The sequence below is a fragment of the Bos taurus genome, chromosome 3 (genome assembly GCF_002263795.3).
Source record: "Bos taurus isolate L1 Dominette 01449 registration number 42190680 breed Hereford chromosome 3, ARS-UCD2.0, whole genome shotgun sequence".
In the NCBI taxonomy this organism is placed as follows: domain Eukaryota; kingdom Metazoa; phylum Chordata; class Mammalia; order Artiodactyla; family Bovidae; genus Bos; species Bos taurus.
In genome coordinates, this window is record NC_037330.1 from 69,990,692 (window position 1) to 70,012,589 (window position 21,898).

General features: G+C 40.8%; 1 protein-coding gene across 4 annotated transcripts in view; it reads left to right on the forward strand.

Moving 5' to 3' along the window:
• Positions 1-26: 26 nt before the first annotated feature.
• The window catches only part of CRYZ (crystallin zeta), a 28,631-nt gene continuing 6,759 nt past the window's right edge, over positions 27-21,898 (forward strand). Inside the window, exons 1-6 of one of the 4 annotated variants that reach the window (XM_010803365.4) lie at positions 27-90; positions 626-769; positions 5,203-5,326; positions 6,920-7,072; positions 10,647-10,810; positions 17,210-17,261. In XM_010803365.4, the coding sequence (XP_010801667.1) occupies positions 5,216-5,326; positions 6,920-7,072; positions 10,647-10,810; positions 17,210-17,261 (480 nt within the window). In that variant the 5' untranslated portion in view covers positions 27-90; positions 626-769; positions 5,203-5,215. 4 annotated transcript variants of the gene reach the window in all.

Consider the following 21,898-nt stretch of genomic DNA (forward strand, 5'->3'; position numbering starts at 1 on the left):
GTGGTCGGCCGGGGCCGGTCGGGCCCGCCCGCTTTTCCCGTGCAATCTCGGGGGACGCTCGCAAATTTTGATTTTCCACTCTAGAACCGGGTAAGTGGTTTTAAAAGTCCCTCAGTTCAGGATTAGGATTTCCCCAGCGCTCGTCCAAAAGGAACCGAGTTGGATTTTGGCTGCGTTCCTTTCCTGCGCCCCGTCCTCCCGGAGGACGGAGATGAGTTTGTGGCCAAAGTTACTCCGCACCGGGGGCTGCTAGTTGATCACCCGTTGGTCACCAGGGAAGTTTGACTTACTGGTCCTGAGAGCCCGGTTTTGCTTACTGGCAGGGTCCGCGTTTCGGGTCCCACAGCGGGGCGCCCACCCCGCAGCCTCTGCCTGCCTGCCCCCCACTAGTTTTCCCCTTGGCCTGGGCTCTGGATTCCTGCGGCCTCTCGCGGCTGCTGTGACCCGCGGCCACTCGGGTTCGTGTTTCCTAGGGCTCCTTCTCTCCGGTCTTTCCTCCTGCTTTGATGACATCTTGGAGAGAATTGTGTAGACCCCTTCTACCCCGCCATGACCCTCATCTAGAAGACTCTTCAAAAAACAAAATTCCCTGTTAGCACGTCGTTGGGTATTTACACGTTTCTAGAGGAGACTTATCTCAGTGACCGAGGAAGGTGTATTAATGATTCAACCACTGAAGGGCTAAAGTTTGGACTGATTGTCAGCAACTAGTGGAAATGGCTTCCCACGTGGCACAGTGCTAAAGAATCCGCCTGCCAACATAGGACAGGTAAGAGAGGCAGTTTTGATTCCTCACTTGGGAAGATTCCCATACAGGAGGAAATAATAGCAACCGACTCCAGTATTCTTGCCTGGAAAATTCCATGGACAGAGTAGCCTGGTGGGCTACAGCCCATGGCGTCCCCAAGAGTCGGACAGGACTGAGCATAGCACAGCATTAGTGGAAAATGGCTGTGTGATTCCCACTGAAACCTTTGGGACACTCTGTGAGTGTCTGGTCAGCAGTAGTAAATCCCACGGAGCTCTGCTGCCCCAGGGCAGGAAGAGCCTGACCAGTAGTTCCACCCAATCTTTTCTTCCCAGACACCTGCAGGGGGTTAGAATAACTATCTGATCAACTCCTCCTTCCCTCCTAATCAGAAGTGGGTACTAAGAGCCAGGCCCATGAAGTAGTATCCTGACAAGGTCATTCAGCTAAGAAGAGACTTTTCTTTGGCTGCTTTTAATTAAAAAAATTTTTTTCTGGCTTAAGAATAAATGATATTATGAGTCATTCTTGATCAACCGTAGCACATTTATAATGTTTGATTCTCTTTCCAAGTTTTTTTTTTCCTTGTTAGAAATTCTTGAAAAGTACGAATTTTTAAAAAAATAATATATCTTTGCTTTGTCTTTGTGAATCGATCTGTTCATTCTATGTGAGAATATATTTCCAACTTTTTCCCTATCCCTTTAATTTTCATTTAAACCCAATGGATTCAAGCATAGCTTGAAAAAGATCAGTGTTGAAGGAAGAATTTTAAATTCTGTATTTCCTCTATTTGCAAAATATGGTTGGCAACATTTCATAGGTTAATAAGTAAAACTGAACAATAAACCAAGGTGCTCTGATTGAAAGTTTATATTTGATAAATATAGCAGAAAAACCTGCTAAAGTACATTTTAATTAAAAAACACAAGCAGTGTGATGAGCCCGATGCTGACTAAGTGATTTACTGTGAATAATAGAGTTTACAGCCTGTCAGGCGTGCTCTGAAGCACTCCCCATGTGATGCTGCAGTTCATCTTCACAACGGAGCATTGGCCCCATTTTATAGATAGGAAACTTATTATTATTTATTATTATTATTATTATAGTTTTCCTGAAAGAATCACATTCTGTGTATCTCTAGTAGATCCCTTAACTTATGGGCATTTGAAAAATTTCAGACTCAAAGCAGGTGTCTTAATCATAAAATATGTAATGCTACCTCCAAGTTAGCTGAATTTCATATCTCTACCTCAGTCTGTCTCACTGTCATCATTATAAATTCTATCTCTAAGAAATTAAAGGTCCTCTCTGCCAATATTTCAAAGGGTGAGATGAAAAGGATTTTACAGTTAGGGGGAAAAAATGCCCAATAACATTTAAGGTGTTGGGTTTCAGCTCGGCTTCAAGTGTGACCCTGGTGAATCTCAACCCCTTAGATGTTTCCTCATCTGTAAGAAGGATGGTGATTTTATTTCCAGTTCTGCATACAATTAAATGGTGGTTTTAGTAGCTTGCTTCTGTGAAAATTCTGTTAATGGATGTGAAAGATATGCTGTTTAGAAGAAATCAGGTATTGCAAGGGTTTAAGAATAATAATTAGTATTTTAACAGTTTTTTAGCTTAGCACCTATATTATGAAGCGAATGATCCTGTAGGTAGTCGAGGGGGTTCAAAGGCAATGAATGCAGATGGGAGCCTGAGCAATTACAGTGGCAAGGGCTCAGCAGGAAATAAGACCACCAGAAGCAGAGTAGAAGTTAGAGCTGTCAAGGCCATGCCCTGTTTCCTTATGAGCTCCACAGGTTAAGGGGTAGTACTGAGCAAGACCGGGCTGGAGGTGGGGTCTTCGAAATCCAGGATTAAGGGTGAGTCTCTTCCTTTGTTCTTTTCTTCCAACTTAGCAAATGTCCAGATGCCAGGAAAAAAATGTATGTGCTAGATATTTTTGACAGATCCTATTTCAGGGTAATTTTGCTTTTATTATTGCTGCAGTTCTTTGAGGGTACTAGTGATGTCCATTGGTGAGAAGATAGATGTGAGAGCTTGAAAGAAAGAAATAGGGAGGAAGTAAGTAGATATTGAAAGTGGAAAGAGAGCTATACCTCTTAACATGGTGTGTGTGTGTGTGTGTGATGCATGCGCACAGGCATTGAAGGGAGATGAGGGCAGAGTGGGGAGTCTGGGGCTTGTTATCCTTGCCCTCTGTGCTCTCTGTGTGTGGCACAGTGCCTCCCTTATAGTTAATGTTCAAAAATGCATGTTGAATGAATAACAACCAATGTTTGGTATTAGTGCTTTGTTTGAATAGTTCTCTGGACTGTGAACTTTTTGAGGTTAAGGACTTGATTTTACAATAGTCCCATAAATATTGTTAAATCAAAGATGACTATAGGATTATAGAACCAAAAATATCTTAATGAATACGAAATTGGAAAGGAGAAGCTGAGGGGGAAAGGAATCATGATATCACTATGTATAGAAGTAAATATTTGCTGGGTTCTGTGCTTCATACCTACCCTGGCTCTTGCATGGTAACCCTGAGCAGAACTCAGTTTTCAGATGAAGAAGCTCAAAAAAAGTGACTGCCTTGCCCAAGGCCACATGGCTAGTAAATGATAGATCTGGGATTCATACTGAGAGCTGTCAGATTCCAAAGCCCGCACTCTTTTCACAACACCATGCTGAGGACGAAAAGGAGAAAAAAAGAGCTATGTTCTTATTTTCAGAGTAGAAAACTCTGGTCTGTACACCCTTTTCTTTTTCTGTTTTATTTTCTTTATATATATTTTCGCTTTCAAGTCTTAAGAAATACTCAGCTTGAGTGAAGATCCAAACAGAAAGGCAGGAGTGAAACTGCGGGGTAGGTTCAGCATGAGCTGCCTGTTCCGCTGTCCTAGTTCCTGCACGGGCTTCTTACCCTAGGACTGGTCAGCTGCTGTGCAGTGGGTGAGGCTTACACCTGCTCCTGACCCCACCCCCTTTTTTAGTAAGAATACTGCCCTTTAGGCTATTTCATTGCTAAACAGCCTTTTAGCAATGGAGAGTTTATTTTCTCTTCTATACTAGGTACTGTATTAAATCATTTTGAATAAAGAGTTTTAAAATGGCACAACTTTTGGTTAATTATATCAAGAACTTTCCATTAATAACACCATTAAAGTGCTTTGATTCCCCCCACACATGGAAGGGCATTTTATAGTTAGCATGAGCTTGTTCCAAGGAGTCCTGTGTTGGGCTTCAGTACAGTGAAGTCTGAATTCTTTCATCTCAACTCTTAGTTTCTGCAGCTCTTTTTGATGTTTCAGCTGCTCGTGGTTGGTGAATATGATTACTCCAGAAGTTATCAAAGATGTTCCTGGTGGTGGCAAGTTTAGCAATATTTGGTGTGGTTAATTTCGAGAAATTGTCATAGCAGACAAGCAAAATTATGGAGGTCAGACAAAGCCCTTTCATTACATCTCTATAGATGTAAGATTTCCAGTTACCCAATTCTCTGTCTATATATATGTTCTTTACCTTTCTAAGCTTATTTTAACTTCGAGTTTTCATTTCAGTATTTACAGTGGTAGAAGAGAAAGGGTAACTATAAATTACATTTATGATTTACAGAGGATTACACTCAAAGCAGTTTTTAGCTGTTTATTCTTCTTTGTTAAAATGAATGAACTTCATAAAACTAAATGTTTCAGCATGGATAAATCTCAAAAACTTAATACCGAGAGGAAAAAGCAAGTTTCAGAATTCAGTACAATATGATCCACTATGATTATAAACTTTATTTATAAAGTTTGAAAACATGCAAAATAATAACAATAACACATACTGTTTAACAGTGCAAATACATGTTGCAGTGGAATTACATCCTGCCTGAGAAGTATGAGCTCTGAGTTTATGGGAATAGTTACCTCCTAGAATTGTGGAACAGAAATGGGTTTGGGGACGGTTAGAGGCGGCTTCAGTTATATCTATAATACAACGTTTTAGGTTTTTACAGTGGTAAGGTTTGTTAAAGCTGGGTAGCAGGTAAATGTTTATTGTATGTTTTACATTTCTCTCTATATCTGAAATATCATCTAACAAAAGAAGATCTGTTTATCTAATGTTAAGAAAACTTACATTAGCTCCTAGAATTTCCAAGATGTTATAGCCCAAGCTTACACAAAACGAAACCTAAGATAATTGTATCATGCATCGTCTATCCAGATGTTTTTGTTTGTATGTTTGATTCCCTTGTTGAAAGCACTGAATCCCTACAGGAAATAATATGAAGCATTTTGCTTTGTAGCTGAAGGATTTGTAAGATGAAAGGTCCTTAAACATGAAATGAGATCAGTGGTAAGCTCATGATTTAAATTGTTGTTTGAAAAATTGTTTGATCTTCCCCCTCCAGGGGGGAAAACACAGTGATAGCCTAGATACAATATGACAATATGTTGTTTTTTTTTTCTTAGTATCTAGATCACCATGGCAACTGGACAGAAGTTGATGAGAGCTATTAGAGTTTTTGAATTTGGTGGACCAGAAGTGCTGAAACTCCAGTCGGATGTTGCTGTACCAATTCCGAAAGACCATCAGGTGGAAATCATTACTTATAAACAGGCAATAATTATACTGAGTGTATGTCTCTAGCACATGAAGTTATTGTTCGAAAGAATGATTTATAAAGACATTGCTTTAAGACGGACCCTGGAAAAGGGAATGGCAAAACACTCCAGTATTCTTACCTGGATAATCCCATGAACAGAGGAGTCTGGTGGGCTACAGTCCACAAGGTCACAAAGAGTCAGATACGGCTGAGCTACCTTCACTTCTGTTTACACCTTAAGCTCCGACAAAGAGAACATATAATTCTAACTAGTGAAGTAAATGTATAAAAAGAATGAAGTTGAAAATCATCTGTGTAGTGAAGTAATTGGATTTTTCTGAATGGAGTCATGATTATTCAATTACAGTCTTTCATGATCTTTGTTTTATGCATGGGGAGAATAATTTTCTTCTGCATACATGCTTTTTCACATACAAGAGATTTTAAATATAGATTTTAATAATTTCCAGTGACTTTAACAATATACTTTTTCAATAAAAATTGTATATTTTTATTACTGCACCTACCATCACTCCCATGTCTAACTTCCTTAGCAAGCCTTATGAGAGTTTTTACAGTTTGGTTATGATTTGGCAAAGATTTATTTCTTATCATTTCTTCTCAGTAGACTGCTGTGACAATACAAGCTTTGTCTGGTTTCCCCAAGAGGTCCTTTCATTCCTTCTGTCTTTGCACATACTGTTCCTTTAACCTGAAATATACTTCTTCCATTCTGAAAGATATCTACTAATACTTTAAGATCTAGATCAAATACCACTTCCTTCATAAGGCCTCTCCTTACTTTGATAGCAGAAGTAATCATTCTGTATTAAGGTCAGATGAGCTTCTATAATAGATGTAGCCTCAAAATTTCAATGGTTGGCAGCCTGGATGGGAGGGGAGTTGAGGGAAGAATGGATACGTGTATACGTATGACTGAATCCCTTTGCTGTTCACCTGAAACTATCACAACATTGTTAATTGACTATACCCCAATATAAAATAACAAGTTTAAAAAAAAAAAATCTCAGTGGTTCTCATTCACTAAATTCCACAATTCTAAAATGTCAGTGGATCGAGTTCTTTCCAAAGTGATTAGGGACCTGTGCTTCTTCCCTTGTGTGGCTCTGCCACCTTCAACACCTGTCTTCTGAGGTCACTAAGAAAGGGTGGAAACACTATGTACATTGCCTAGGAAGGACTCTGTGGGTCAGTCCCGAAAGTAGCTTTCGTCACTTATGTTTACATTCCATTTGACTGCTTATAACTCTGAAGAAACCAGGAAGGAATATTCTTCCTACCTTGCTGTCCAGGAGGAGAAAATAGGTTTGATAGAGTCTCTGCACACATCCCCTCAGATATCTCCACCACTATTTTCCCCAGATGTTTTTAGTATAGCATGTAGACCATTCTGTCTTACCTTTTTATTTATATGGTGATTTCTAAAACTGGAATGTGAGCTCATTGAAGGCAGGGTTCTCCTCTATTATTGTAGCTCCCATGATCACTCCACTCCAGTCCTATGAAAATGCTGAATGAATGCCTAACTGCTCTGTATGAACTGAAGTACATTGTCATTGCAGGTTCTCATCAAAGTCCAAGCGTGTGGTGTAAACCCAGTGGACACATACATTCGCTCTGGCACTCACAATATAAAACCACTTCTACCTTATACTCCTGGCTTCGATGTGGCTGGGATAATAGAAGCTGTTGGAGAGAGTGTATCTGCTTTCAAGGTATTAACATTTTAAATTATTTCTATTTTAGCTTAATATGTATATTTTTTAACATTTTGACATAGCTTTAAAATGTGTCTGTATTTAAGTCTTTAAAAGGCTCTATTACACAATTTCTACCACTTGGGGGACTCCTCTAGTCAAAAAAGAAATTACCTTTTATCCAGGGACCTTGCTTGTTTGCATTGTTGGAAATAAGTGTTGGGTAATTGCTGTGTCTCCACATCCCCATAGAATTGAACTGTGATCCTTTGATTTAATAGAAATACTTAAGGAAAGAATATAATAAGCAAGGAAATTATACTGTTTCCTAACTCCTGATAATACTCAGCCAACAAAGTTTTTTCTTTTTTTTTCCTTCTATAAAATTTAGTTCTACAAAATAAAGGGAAGGCTAATTCTTTTGAATAATAAGTAAAAGATGAACAAATGCAAGGTCAACTATACATTTTTAGAGCTATGATTCAGACCAAGGTGGCTGAGTCAATGTAGATATTATGATTTATGATCAGAGCTTTTGTTATTTATGTACAAAAAGATATAAAAAACCTAGATAGCATATTCATGTTCTAGCATCTGTCCTCATCATTCCTTGACCTGCTCAACTGTGGCAGCACATTTACCAAAATTGAACTGAGCGAAGATGAACAGGGTCTGGCCCAGGAAGCCAGGAAAATTCCTTTTGCTTTCTACTCCGCTGCCTCAGCAGTCCTGCTCCTGCCCCCACCGCTCCACTGAGACGATGTTTACTAATGTCACTAATGGCCTCTATATTGCTGAAGCTAATGGGTCCTTTTATGTTATTATCTGTCTTGACTTCTCTGGGACATTTGACACTCTCAGCCACTTACTTTTTCTTACAAAAAAAAAACCTTCTTCTTCAGCTTCTGTGACATTATATTCTCCAGGTCTCCTCCCTACCCCCACCTCCCATTCCTCTCTGAGCATCCTTTTTCAATCTTCTTTTTCTCTGGATGTTCCTCACTTCTTGGTGTTGCCCAGTGCCCACTGATCCTACGTAGACTCGGCCTTTTGTATTCTCTTCCTTCTTCATGATGGGCTCATATGCTCCCTCAGTTTCCATTATCAAGTGTGATATCTTTAGCTTAGAAGCTGGACCTATTCTTTCCAAATACGGTGGCCACTAGCCATATGTGGCTGTTTGAAATTCAAATTCAATTAAAATTAAAAATTCTATTCTTCAGCTGCTTAATAGAGCCAAGTGTCCAGTGGCCACTGTTGGACAGTGCAGATGGAGAGCATTTATATCATCACAGAAAGTTGTGTTGCAGGGCCCACATCAGCAAACTCTAGGAACCTTTTCAGTTCATTTCAGTCACTCAGTCGTGTCCGACTCTTTGCAACCCCATGAATCACAGCACGCCAGGCCTCCCTGTCCATCACCAACTCCTGGAATTCACTCAAACTCACGTCCATCGAGTCTGTGATGCCATCCAGCCATCTCATCCTTTGTCGTCCCCTTCTCCTCCTGCCCCCAATCCCTCCCAGCATCAGAGTCTTTTCCAATGAGTCAGCTCTTCACAGGAGGTGGCCAAAGTACTGGAGTTTCAGCTTTAGCATCATTCCTTCCAAAGAACACCCAGGGCTGATCTCCTTTAGAATGGACTGGTTGGATCTCCTTGCGGTCCAAGGGACTCAAGAGTTCTCCAACACCACAGTTCAAAAGCATCAATTCTTTGGCGCTCAGCTTTCTTCACAGTCCAACTCTCACATCCATACATGACCACTGGAAAAACCATAGCCTTGACTAGATGGACTTTTGTTGGCAAAGTAATGTATCTGCTTTTCAGTATGCTATCTAGGTTGGTTATAACTTTTCCTTCAAGGAGCAAGCGTCTTTTAATTTCATGGCTGCAGTCCCCATCTGCAGTGATTTTGGAGCCCCCCAAAATAAAGTCCGACACTGTTTCCACTGTTTCCCCATCTATTTCCCATGAAGCAATGGGACCAGATGCCATGATCTTAGTTTTCTGAATGTTGAGCTTTAAGCCAACTTTTCCACTCTCCACTTTCACTTTTACTCTTCACTTTCTGCCATAAGGGTGGTGTCATCTGCATATCTGAGGTGATTGATATTTCTCCTGGCAGTCTTGATTCCAGCTTGTGCTTCTTCCAGCCCAGCGTTTCTCATGATGTACTCTGCATAGAAGTTAAATAAGCAGGGTGACAATATACAGCCTTGACATACTCCTTTTCCTATTTGGAAGCAGTCTGTTGTTCCATGTCCAGTTCTAACCGTTGGTTCCTGACCTGCATAAAGGTTTCTTTCTTTTTCTCGTACAAATCTTTGATGGCTCATCAGATTTGCCTTGCTTTAAAATTCTCTCTCTCCTTTTCTTCCCTCTTCCTGGAGTTTAAGAAGCTTGAGATTAGGGAGAATGTCTTGCTATTAATATCCATCACAGAACTAAAAGTACTGCTTTTCATAGTGAATTCTTAAACAGGTTGGGATTATATTCAAATCAATGCAGTGTGTTTTTAAGCTGTAAAAACAGGATTAATCTGATGTTAGTCATACTTGACCATTTGCAGGCAACACTGTTAAGCAGTGATACTTGTCTTTGACTCCTGGGTGCCCTTGGAACCTTTTCTGTCTCTATCTCACCCTATAGTGTTGTATTATAGGGCAAATTTAAGTGTATTGAGAGTTATTGCTTTAATGTTTTGCTTATTCCAAGGACTATTTACTTGTTTTTCTTTAATTGAAGAAACAAGATTTAGAAAAGGTGCTTGTACTGAGCAGTCTAATTTCCTTGGTGTACAGGCCACATGGAGCCAGCTTGTAGTGCTTGCATGGTGCCTGTCCTCACCCTCAGTTACACATCTGCCTTCCAGTAGTGAGGACCCAGCAGGCATTTATGGAGAGTTTGTTATATGTTTCTGGTGCTGCAATAGGTCAAGACACTTTTCCTGGCTCATCTTTGTTGTTGGGATCCAGGCAGAGTTGCCTGCCTTTTGGTCCATGCATAAAAAATGAGGGGAATGCGGGAACAAACCTACAGAAAGGATTTGGAACAGTTTGGAAGAAACCTTACATTGTATTTGTTTCTTCTCCCCAGTGTTTTGTATAAAAAACATGTATGTTAACTACCATTTATTAACTGCTTGATCTGAGCAAATTACTGAACTTATTTATGCCTCCATTTCCTCATCTTTGAAGTGGGATTATCTAAAGGGAGGCAATGAAAGTTTTCCTCATAGACTGTTGTGAAGATCAAATTAGAGAACACTCATTAGACACTTAATGCTGTGCCTTGCACAGCAAGCTGTCAATAAAGGTAAGTTATCATCATAATCTTTAGACCATTCTGGACATTCTCTCTTTTCTTATTTTTCCTATTTCCCTTGATTTTTCTTCTTCCTAGTTTCCATAATAAAACATTGAAAAATGTTCCATATTTTGAAGTTGTTTTTATGAGACCTTAGGATGTAGACAACAATATATAAATACTCATTTTATTTCTTGTTATAAGTGTTGCATTCTAAAGGGTTGCACCCATGTTGACAACCTTTTTAATCCCTGAAGCATTTATTAATTTATTGCTTTCCGCAGAAAGGTGACAGAGTTTTCACTACCAGGACCATCTCTGGGGGCTATGCTGAGTATGCTCTGGCAGCCGATCACACTGTTTACACACTGCCAGAAAAGCTGGACTTTAAACAAGGAGCTGCCATCGGCATCCCATACTTTACTGCTTATCGAGCTCTGCTCCACAGGTAATAACACACTCTGTCAGCTTTATAACCAGCACCAGAGGAGGGCGATATTAATTGGAGGAAGGTAATATATAATTTATGCTTCCTACCACCCGTCTACCCATTGGTCATTTTTGTTTCCCATTAAGTTACTGTTAAGGTTTATGGAGCAGAAACTCTGCTAATTTGGTAGATTGTTCTAATCACTGAAGAAAAAGACAAGAACTGCAAAACCCCATCTTTGTCTTCAAGATGCTCATAGTCTAGTAAGAGAGAGAGACATAAGAGTAATAATACTGATGTATAATGTGGAAAGGACAGTGGTAGAGATGTGCATAGGGATTTACGGGATCACAAGGGACATGCCTGTGGCAATGAGGTCAGGCTTCCTGGCAAGGCATAAGTCTTGGATTATTTTAAAGCCATGGTTCAAAAACCTCGTTATCCAGCTCCAGAAACTACTTGCTGCAACTTTAAAGTACAGTGGCTCTACCCTAGTCCCCCTGGTCAGTTTCCATGGCTGATACCTGAGGATCTATATCTTAATCAAATTCCCTAGGTATTTGAAAAGCATCAGAGAGCGTTATCCTGGGGAAGGGTAGCTGGGAATAGGGAGGGTATTCTAGAGAATGGGAAGAGCTGGTGTGGGGAGCAAACATTGGGGTATCTGGGGAGAAGAGCTATAGCAGTTTGCTTTTGTTAGAAGATTTCAAGGCAAAAAGTGGCGAAGAATAAAGTTGGAACATAGTAATCTCTCAGTAAATGTTAGCTGTCATTATCAAATAGGTGCACCTCAGATTGTAAAAAGCTAGATTATAGTGCTCACATATTGTTCTGTAAGGACTTAGGGGTCATGTAGTGTTTTATTTGGGAGAATGATATTGTCATATCTGTGTTTTATTAGGATCACCCATCTGCTATGGGAAGGATGGATTTTATGACAGGAGTGGAGAAAGACATGCGAGAAGCTTACAGAAGTACCCTCTGAACATTATTAATACTTAAGGGCCAGAGCAAGGCTCATGGTAGAGGTGGAGAGGAAAGGATAACTATTTAGGGAGTAAAATCAGAAATATTTGGTAACTATTTGCATGTGGAAAATGAGGGCGCGAAAGAGCTTAAGAATACTTACAGCTTTATAACGGGTAATGTTTGACTTGACAAAGAGAAGGAGGGAAAAGTTTCAAAAGGAAACTGAGTTCAGTTTTGGACATAAAACTGAGACAGACATCATCATGGAGAAGTCCAGCAGCCTGTCAGATGAAAGAGTCTGAAACTCAAAGGCTGGAGCTTTAAATTTGGGGCTGTCAGCATGTGGTAAGAGCTGACGAAATGAAATTCCTCAGGGAGTGAGAACAACAGTGGAGAGAGACTGAAACTGTACTGAGCATTAACATTTAGAATGTGATCAGAGGTAGGGGACAGTCCTGAGAGAGGCAAAGGGCGTGTAACCCAAGGCCAAGAGAGTCTAGAGGTCACTGAGTCTGTTAAACATCCGTTAAGCTTGTAGGTGTGGAAGCCAGGAAGGCCTCAGTTTTAGTACTGTCTCCACCTACTACTAGTCAAGTTGCTTTCCTGTCTCAACTGTAGTTTATTGACTTGAAAAATACAGATAATAATAGCAAGCACCTTGGGGTGTGGTGGAATTAGATGAGGTAATGCTTATAAAGCTGTTCAGTTCAGTCATTCAGTCGTGTCTGAGCCTTTGTGACCCCATGAATCGCAGCACGCCAGGCCTCCCTGTCCATCACCAACTCTGAGAGTCTACCCAAACCCATGTCCATCAAATTGGTGATGCCATCCAGCCATCTCATCCTCTGTCGTCCCCTTCTCCTCCTGCCCCCAATCTTTCCCAGCATTAGGGTCTTTTCCAATGAGTCAACTGTTCATGTGAGGTGGCCAAAGTTTTGGAGTTTCAGCTTTTAGCGTCATTCCTTCCAATGAACACCCAGGACTGATCTACTTTAGGATAGACTGGTTGGATCTCCTCGCAGTCCAAGGGACTCTCAAGAGTCTTCTCCAACACCACAGTTCAAAAGCATCAATTCTTTGGCGCTCAGCTTTCTTCACAGTCCAACTCTCACATTCATACATGACCACTGGAAAAACTATAGCCTTGACTAGATGGACCTTTGTTGGCAAAGTAATGTCTCTGCTTTTGAATATGCTATCCAGGTTGGTCATAGCTTTCCTTCCAAGGAGTAAGCATCTTTTAATTTCATGGCTGCAATCACCATCTGCAGTGATTTTTGGTGCCCAAAAAAATAGTCTGACACTGTTTCCACTGTTTCCCCATCTATTTCCCATGAAGTGATGGGACCGGATGCCATGATCTTAGTTTTCTGAATGTTGAGCTTTAAGCCAACTTTTTCACTCTGCTCTTTCACTTTCATCAAGAGGCTTTTTAGTTCCTCTTCACTTTCTGCCATAAGTGTGGTGTCATCTGCATATCTGAGATTACTGATATTTCTCCCAGCAATCTTGATTCCATCTTGTGCTTCCTCCAGCCCAGTGTTTATCATGATGTACTCTCCATAGAAGTTAAATAAGCAGGGTGACAGTATACAGCCTTGACGAACCAGTCTGTTGTTCCACGTCTAGTTCTAACTGTTGCTTCCTGACCTGCATATATAAAGCTGTTAGTACGCGAATAGTACAGAACAAGTGCTCAGTTAGTGTGGATGTTGTTAGGGGTGGTAGTTGATGTTGCTACCAAGGAGGGAAACTAGCTGTCAGTGCAGCAGTGAGGACTGTTTGAGGATAAAATAACAGCCAGGCTTAGTGATAGGAGATCAGTGGTGGCTTTTGTCAGATCATTTTCAGTACAGTGATGGAGCAAAGCTTGAATGAATGGGTTGAGAAAGGAAAAGGAAATCGATTCTTGAATAGAGACTACTCTTAAAAAGCAGAGAGACAGGCAGAAAGAGATAGGAAAACTACTTGAAGAAAGTGTGGGAACAAAGGGTTTTTTTTTTTTTTAAGATGGACAGGACTTGGTTATTTTTATAGCTAAGAAAGGATGTAGCAGAAATAGACAGATGGGAGGCTTGGAGAAGAGGGCAAAATAGCAGATGTAACAAGATCCTATGCTGGGCAAGGATTGAACTTAGCACAGAGGTAGAGAGATTGGCTTCTGATCAAAAGGAGAACTCACCTGTTGAACCTGGAAGAGGCAGTGAGAGAGTCAATTCCTAGGGCCGGTTGATAAGAAGTCCCGGGGTCTCCAAGGAGAGAGGGGTCTGGAATTCTCAAGGAGGAGGAAAGGACAAATTTTTTTTCCCTCTACATTCCTTGGTCTTAGTCACATAAGTCATGTTTATCTTTAAGCTTTGAACTGATGATTACACAACAACTCAGTTTAAACTCTGTACTAAGGGTTATATAACAACAGTGTGTCCTGCTTGAGGACAGTTTCTGGAAAAAACCTTCTGGCTAATCCTGTTATCTTAAAATGTAAATTAAGGGAGTGGGTCTAGTAAGATCTTTACAACCTCCAGACATTCTTTTGATTCATTGTAATAACTAATTAAAAAGTATATAATTCCATTGCTAACACTAGCGAGGGGGCACTCTTTCTGCCCCCTTCTAATGTCTGTGTCAGAAGCTTTCTCCATCTCTTTTATACTTTAATAAAACTTTATTACACAAAAGTTCTGAGCAATCAAGTCTCGCCTCTAGCCCCAGATTGAATTCCCAAGAATCCCAGCGTCTTTTGTGGTTCAATAGCAACCTTTCAGCGTTGGTATACTTAATGGAAAGTTTGTGGGCAGGGAGGTGAGGCATTGAAGGAACTCATATGTGATTGCTTCATTTTCATAACTAAATAGGAAGCAAAGTGACCTTTTGAGAATCAGAACTGTAGTGGTACCAAAATGCATAGTCATGTGATTTTTTTTCTTAGGGTATTTAGCCATTTGGATACATTATCCAGGGAAAGTAGCCCATAGTATTAATCCAGGGCTGGAATATTAGTGGCAAATTGAAGAGTACAAAGGAAATGGGAACACTGGAGAGAAAGAAAGAAGTTGGGGTAATGTCCCGTGGCATCCAGGCTGATGGGAGTGCGGCAGGAGCAGCAAGAGGGCAGAAAAGGAGCAGACAGCAAGCTCTGTGAAGCCAAAGAAAAGGTTTTGAGGGAATATGGGGTTACCGAATCGGAACAGGAGATCAATACTGGTTATTAGTTTCTGATATTCCTCAGGTAGAATGGTTAGGGATAACTACTAGGTGTGGGAAGAGTGGTAGAAATAGAGGAGAATTCAGGAATTGTGAGTTTTCTTCCCATAAATGCTGAAATCTCTCAGGTTGGGGCTGGATTTAGGGTGGAAGAAGAAACCTATCGGAAGCTCCAGTACTTTGGCCACCTCATGCAAAGAGCTAACTCATTGGAAAAGACCCTGATGCTGAGAAAGATTGAGGACAGGAGGAGAAGGGGATAACAGAGGACGAGATAGTTGGATATCATCACTGACTCAATGGATGTGAGTGTGAGCAAACTCCAGGAGATAGTGAAGGACAGGGAAGCCTGGCACATCGCAGACAATAGGGTCACAAAGAGTTGGACATGACTTAGAGACTGAACAACAAGGAAACCTATGAGCCAGGTCCTAGGAGGGGGTAACACAGCAGCACCGAAAGCCAGGCCACATGCTCCAGCCCTGCTACAGGCCCCAGGGGCGGAGGACTATTAGTGTTCTCCAGAGAAGCAGAACCAACAGAATGTGTATATTGATGGATGGAGTCCTGCTGAGTCTAAAATCAGTAGAAAGACCAGCAGGCTGGAGAGCCTGAGAAGAGTAGCTGTTCAAGTCTAGAGACAGTCTTCTGTCAGAATTTCTTCTTGCTCTAGGAGAAGTCTGTCTTTGTTTTGTTAAGACCTTCAAGTGGCCAGGCCAACCCACACTATGGAAGATAATCTGCTTTATTCAAAGTCTCCTGACTTAAACATTAATCTCATCCAAAATAGCACCTACACAGAAATATCCAGAATGTTTGACCCATATCTAGCACCATGGCCCAGCCAAGCTGACACTTAAACTTCACCATCACAGTGACTCCACAAGGCTAGAAGGATGGTAGCCATGGAGACCCAGTAGACAGTTTGCCTGCTTTTTCTCCACCTGCTGCAGGCCCAGGGGTTTAGGACAATGTACTTAGTGTGTGGAGACTTGTTTATAAGATTTGGAAAAAAATCATTGAAAGTATTTCATGACCCAGAGTATAATATTAGTAATCCTATTCCCTTAAATTTGTATTTTACTTTTTAAAATGTCAAAGTGTTTTGGAATAGCTGTCTCAGTTTATCACTCCAAACCCTCAGTTTAACTCACTGTGCTCAACCCCCCATCCCCAAGCGAGCATGTTGGAGAAACTTCATTTACTGACTCACAGCTGCCATTTGTCAGCTGTTGGCACACGGCCTTGAGCAGGACTCTGGGTGACTGTGTTCTCACTCTCAGATTGAACAGAATATCTGTACAGGGTGGTGTGATTTAGTTGCTAAGTTGTATCAGACCCTTTGCGACCCCATGGATTGTATAGCCCACCAGGTTCCTCTGTCCATGGGATTTTCCAGGTGAAACTATTGGAGTGGGTTTCCATTCCTTCTCCACTCTACAGGGTGACCACCCCCTACTGTCCTGGTAAACAAGGGATCCTCACTGAGAGTCAGATCTGGACCACACAGCTGTTGCTGGCCTGTGACATCAGCATTTGTCCATGTGAAATAATAAAGCATCACTGTGTCTTGCTGCATGTTTTTGCTTTCAGTGTAATAGAAAAGGAGTGGGTGAACCAGAGGTCAAAAGAATATGTCATTCTACCAGAGGCTCTGGGCATTTTAGGGGGTGGTAGGGGAACCTGTGTGACAGGACTTGTTATATTTCTTACTCTCTTCCCATTGCTGACTCAGCATTGGTTTCTGAAACAAGGGCTTGGAGCCAGGTTTTGAAAGTCATGGAGAAGGAAGACAGTAGCTGCTGCATTTACTCAGGTGTGAGTCTGAACCATGAAATAAAGACTGAGCTGTAATGACCGTTTTTGAGACACTTTCTATGGGAATGAATGGGAGACTCCAGTTCTTCTGGGTGAAGCAATTTCCCTTGGCACATCCACAAAGCCTCTTAGCAGGTAGCACGATTATGATCCTGGCGCCCCAACAATATCTGGCACATGGTTGACTCCCAGTAGACATTTGTTGAATGAATAAATGAATTGAATGTTTTCTTTTATCTGTGGCTCTAAAGAACCATTGTTTGAGTCTGGGGAGCGTGGAGAATATCTCAGGTTGTCTATCAGGATGAGTTTCCTCTTTGGGTAACTGTTGGTTGAAATGAAGGTAGAATTTTCTTAAGAATTATGACAAATACTGAGCTTAATTAGCTCCAAAGTAAGGCGATGAACCTGTGCTTTCTTTTTCAGTGCCTGTGTGAAACCTGGAGAAAGTGTTCTGGTTCATGGAGCTAGTGGAGGAGTAAGTATTTCTTCTTTAAGTTTTTTGCTTTTTTTTTAGAGGTTATGTTTGTGGGTTTCACATTATATTTCTTTAAGTTGCTTTTAAAAACCAAATTTATAAATATAGTCAAGGGTGATGACTTTTTTCTTTTTGTAGTGAGACTTTAGATTCTGTCTTCTGAAGGTGATTCCCCATCATATTCGTTTAGCATTTCTTGGTTAATAAATTCAACAGATTACCCGATCAGAAATGCATGCATTCGGTTTTCCACCTGTGTTGGGTATGGACCAAGATAAACGGGCTTTGTTTTTCTTTTCAAGAAGTGAATGTTATAAGAATATTTATTTAGAATTTTAAACAGTCCTTTAAGGTTAATATAAATTCCACATCCCCTTGGATAAAGGCTCATTAAAGCTTTACCTCTGTTGCCCCAGACAGCACTGCAAAGCCACACTGTGAGTTCTTCATCCTTTCCAGCTCCCTTCCTGCTCGCCTGCTGCGCTTTGATGACATTCGCAGGGTGCATAGTATACAGCTGTGTCCTTCACACCACAACCCACAACTTAAAATGCTAATGGGTGTGTGTGAGGGGGTGGGCGTTGGGGAATGCTCAGAACTTATCAAACCAGCCCTGCAGTGAAATCACCCAACACAGAGCTGTCAGAAACCTCTTCAAGAAACTGGCTGTCAATCTGCCTCTGAGGAGCTTAGAGGAAAGTTAGAGCTCTGAGGTTGGAATTTAACAAGAAATCCACATGACCTCTATCCTGCATGTAGAGGCTTTAGAAATTTTGGAGACACGATTTCGCTTTTTTAAAATACAGGGCCTGGGGCTGGATGTATGAGGAAGCAGATTAACCTTTTCAGGACACTGTATTCCAGAGAGGAGATGGAAAGAAGTAACCTATTAATGGCAGATTGTTTCCGGCATAATGAGGGGCATCCTGAAAATGCATTTACCTCTAAAAGTGGACAGGTAGTACAGAGAATTCAAACCTCTGTATAATTGTTACTTTCCGTGGATGTATCATGAGGTTTCAAGCCCAGCTTCCTATGTACTTCCAATAGATCAACTCAAGGATTTCACAGACTGTTTACTTAAAAAAACACCAAGATTGTCTTTCTGGGGCTTGAGAAAATATGACACATACCCTTGTCAAAAACTCCCGTTGTTTAGCCTCACTGAAGAGGCAGTTTGGGGGTTAAATTAAATTTAGCCCTAAATAAATAAATTTAATGCTAAATAAGGACAGAATCTGTCCAACATGCATTTATTTAAATTGCCTTGGCTTTCACAGAGCTAACCTTGTGATCTGTGTCAAAAAGAGAGATTTCAGTAGGAAGGGGAGAGACGAGTTTATAGAAAATCTCTTTTTATTCCCTTTACCCTCTTGTAAAAAGCCAGGTCGCTTCATCATGATTTTTTTTTTAAAGCCAAATCCAGACTGTTCTCCATGCTGGCTGAGTTTGTTAAATCCTTGGCTGGCAGGGATAGGCTGGCGACCTGGTGTGTGAAGCGCTTCTGATCCTCTCTGCCCATCAGGGGGAAACAGTGCTGAGTTTTGTCTTGCTTCTATTTGTACTTTCTGTCCTCATTTAAATCACATTCCTTTGGGATTATGTTGTGTATTTAAAACTGTGTAGAATTTGTGAACACAGCCAACATCCTGATATGTTGGTGGGGAGTGCTCTGTTTTATTGTTAGCAAAATAAATAGAAGAAAAAATAGTTGACACATAATAGTATATAATCTATTGAAAATATTGTTAGTATAATTGTTGACAAGAATAGAATAAGCAACTCTTTAAAATAGCTCTTGAGTGCCCCTTTGAAGTAGTTAGATCATAAGGAGATAATATTTACATTATCTCTTAGGTTAAATTGTGGTTTTATTAGAGGCCCCCCTTTTTTTTAATTGAAAAATTAAAGTAGCAAAAATCAACCATGCTAACCCCATGGTGTATTGGTATTTCGTGGAACTGAATGTCTCTCACACTCAGAGTGAGTTCCCTGTGTTTGTTTTGGTTAAATCAAACAAATCCTCATCATAACCCAGCGGGGTTCAGGCTCCTCACTCCCATATGCCATACAGTCTTTAAGGTCTTATTTCAGGCTTGGGAGTTTGTGATTCTGTTACAATTTTAATTAGTTTCCATCATCTTTTTCATCTCAATTCTCTTCTATCTTGCCCAGTCCATAATGACTGTATCTTCCTTTAAATCAGTGGTTTTCAATAAGGGGTAATTTCATACCATCTCTTCTCCCACTTGGGGACATTTGGTGGCGTCTGGGGACATTTTTGGTTGTCACAACTGGATGAAAGGATCTGGCATCCAGTGGACAGAAACTGGGCATGCTCCTTCTAAGCACCCTTCATTGCACAGCATAGTCCCCACAGCAAAGAATTACCTGGGCCAATAGTGCCAAGCGTGGGAAAGCTGATTCTAAATGTATGGGCTGACCCTTATCTGTACCGTTCATTTGGCATGGGGTCAAACATGTTTCCTAGTATTAGAATTTAAATGATTGCTTTTATCTATATTCCTAAAATAGTTGTATTTCTCCTTTATGCTTAGCACATTTATCTAGTGCTCTAGTGATCTCATGCAATCCTGTGGCTTTAAGTACTATCTATAAACTGATGATTCTCAAATGTATGTGTCCAATTCTGAACTCTTTTCAAGTCCATTATCATATTCAACTAATGATTGAGCATCTATAGTTGGGTGAATCCAGTGTGTTCAAAGTGAATTCTTGATGCTGTCACAAACTTGATCCTTTCTCATCTTCCTCATCCAAGTCAATCTACCCAGTTATTCTGGCCTGAGACCGAGGAGACATTCTTGATTTTTCTCTATTCCTCACCTCCCACCTCCAGTCTTTGATGAAGTCCTTATCTTCCTGCTCCCATGTCCCCCTACCTTCTTTTTGCCACCCATATAATTAGAATGTTCTATTAAAAGCCCAATTCAGATCATATCCCTCTCCTGCTTAAACTCTCCAGTAGTTCTGCATGGCTCTTAAATATAATCCAAAGTCTTTACCTTCAAGGCCTTGTGTGCCTTGGCCTTTCTGTACCTCTCTGGCCTCATCTTTTGCTCCCTTCCACATGTCCTGCCCTTAAGCCTCTTGACCGTCTTTCTGATGTTTGAATGCCCCAAGTTCATTCGCACTTCAGCAGGATAGCCGTGACCATTCAGCCTATAGCATCCTCCAGCAGTCGTCCCAGACCTGTCCCAGATGGTGCTTGTCCCTCTCTCCATTCAGGTCTCTTCAGAATGCCTTTCCTGATGACCTAATTGGCCTGGTTCTCTATCTCTTTATAACCCAATATGCTATTTTTTTCAAGTATTTTTCATTCTCTGAATTTATTTGTTTATTTCTTCACGTGTTTATTATCTCCCCCTTCCTAAGAACATACATTCATGTGTGAAGAACCACATCTTGCACGTCAGTTCAGTCAATTCACTTGCATCCGACTCTGCGACCCCATGGACTACAGCATGCCAGACTTCCCTGTCAATCACCAACTCCAGAGTTTACTCAAACTCATGTCCATTGAGTCTGTGATGCCATCCAACAATCTCATCCTCTGTCATTCCCTTTTCCTCCTGCCTTCAATCTTTCCCAGCATCAGGGTCTTTTCTAATGAGTCAGTTCTTCACATCAGGTGGCCAAAGTATTGGAGCTTCAGTTTCAGCATCAGTCCTTCCAATGAATATTCAGGACTGATTTCCTTTAGGATTGACTACTCTGATCTTCTTGCAGTCCAAGGGACTCTCAAGAGTTTTCTCCAACACCACAGTTCAAAAGCATCATTCATCGGTGCTCAGCTTTCTTTATGGTCCAACTCTTGCATTCATACATGACTACTGAGAAACCATAGCTTTGACTAGATGGACCTTTGTTGGCAAAGTAATGTCTCTGCTTTTTAATATGCTGTCTAGGTTGGTCATAGGTTTTCTTAAAGGAGCAAGTATCTTTTAATTTCATGGCTTCAGTCACCATCTGCAGTAATTTTAGAACCCAAAAAGATAAAGTCTGTAACTGTTTGCATTGTTTCCTCATCTATTTGCCATGAAGTGATGGGACCAGATGCCGTGAACTTAGTTTTCTGAATGTTGAGTTTTAAGCCAACTTTTTCACCCTCCTCTTTCACTTTCATCAAGAGGCCCTGTAGTTCTTTGCTTTCTGCCATAAGGGTGGTATCATCTGCGTATCTGAGGTTATTGATATTTCTTCTGGCAATCTTGATTCCAATTTGTGCTTCATCCAGCCTGGCATTTCACATGATGTACTCTGCAGATAAGTTAAATAAGCAGGGTGACAATATACAGCCTTGACATACTCCTTTCCCTATTTGGAACTGGTCTGTTGTTCCGTGTCCAATTCTAACTGTTGCTTCTTGACCTGCATACAGATTTCTCAAGAGGCAGGTCAGGTGGTCTGGTATTCCCATCTCTTTAAGAATTTTCCACAGTTTGTTGTGATCTACACAATAAAGGCTTTGGTGTAATCAATAAAGCAGATATTTTTCTGGTATTCTCTTGCTTTTTTGATGATCCAACAGATGTTGGCAATTTGATCTCTGGTTCCTCTGCCTTCTAAATCCAGCTTGAACATGTGGAAGTTCTTGGTTGTTGAAGCCTGGCTTG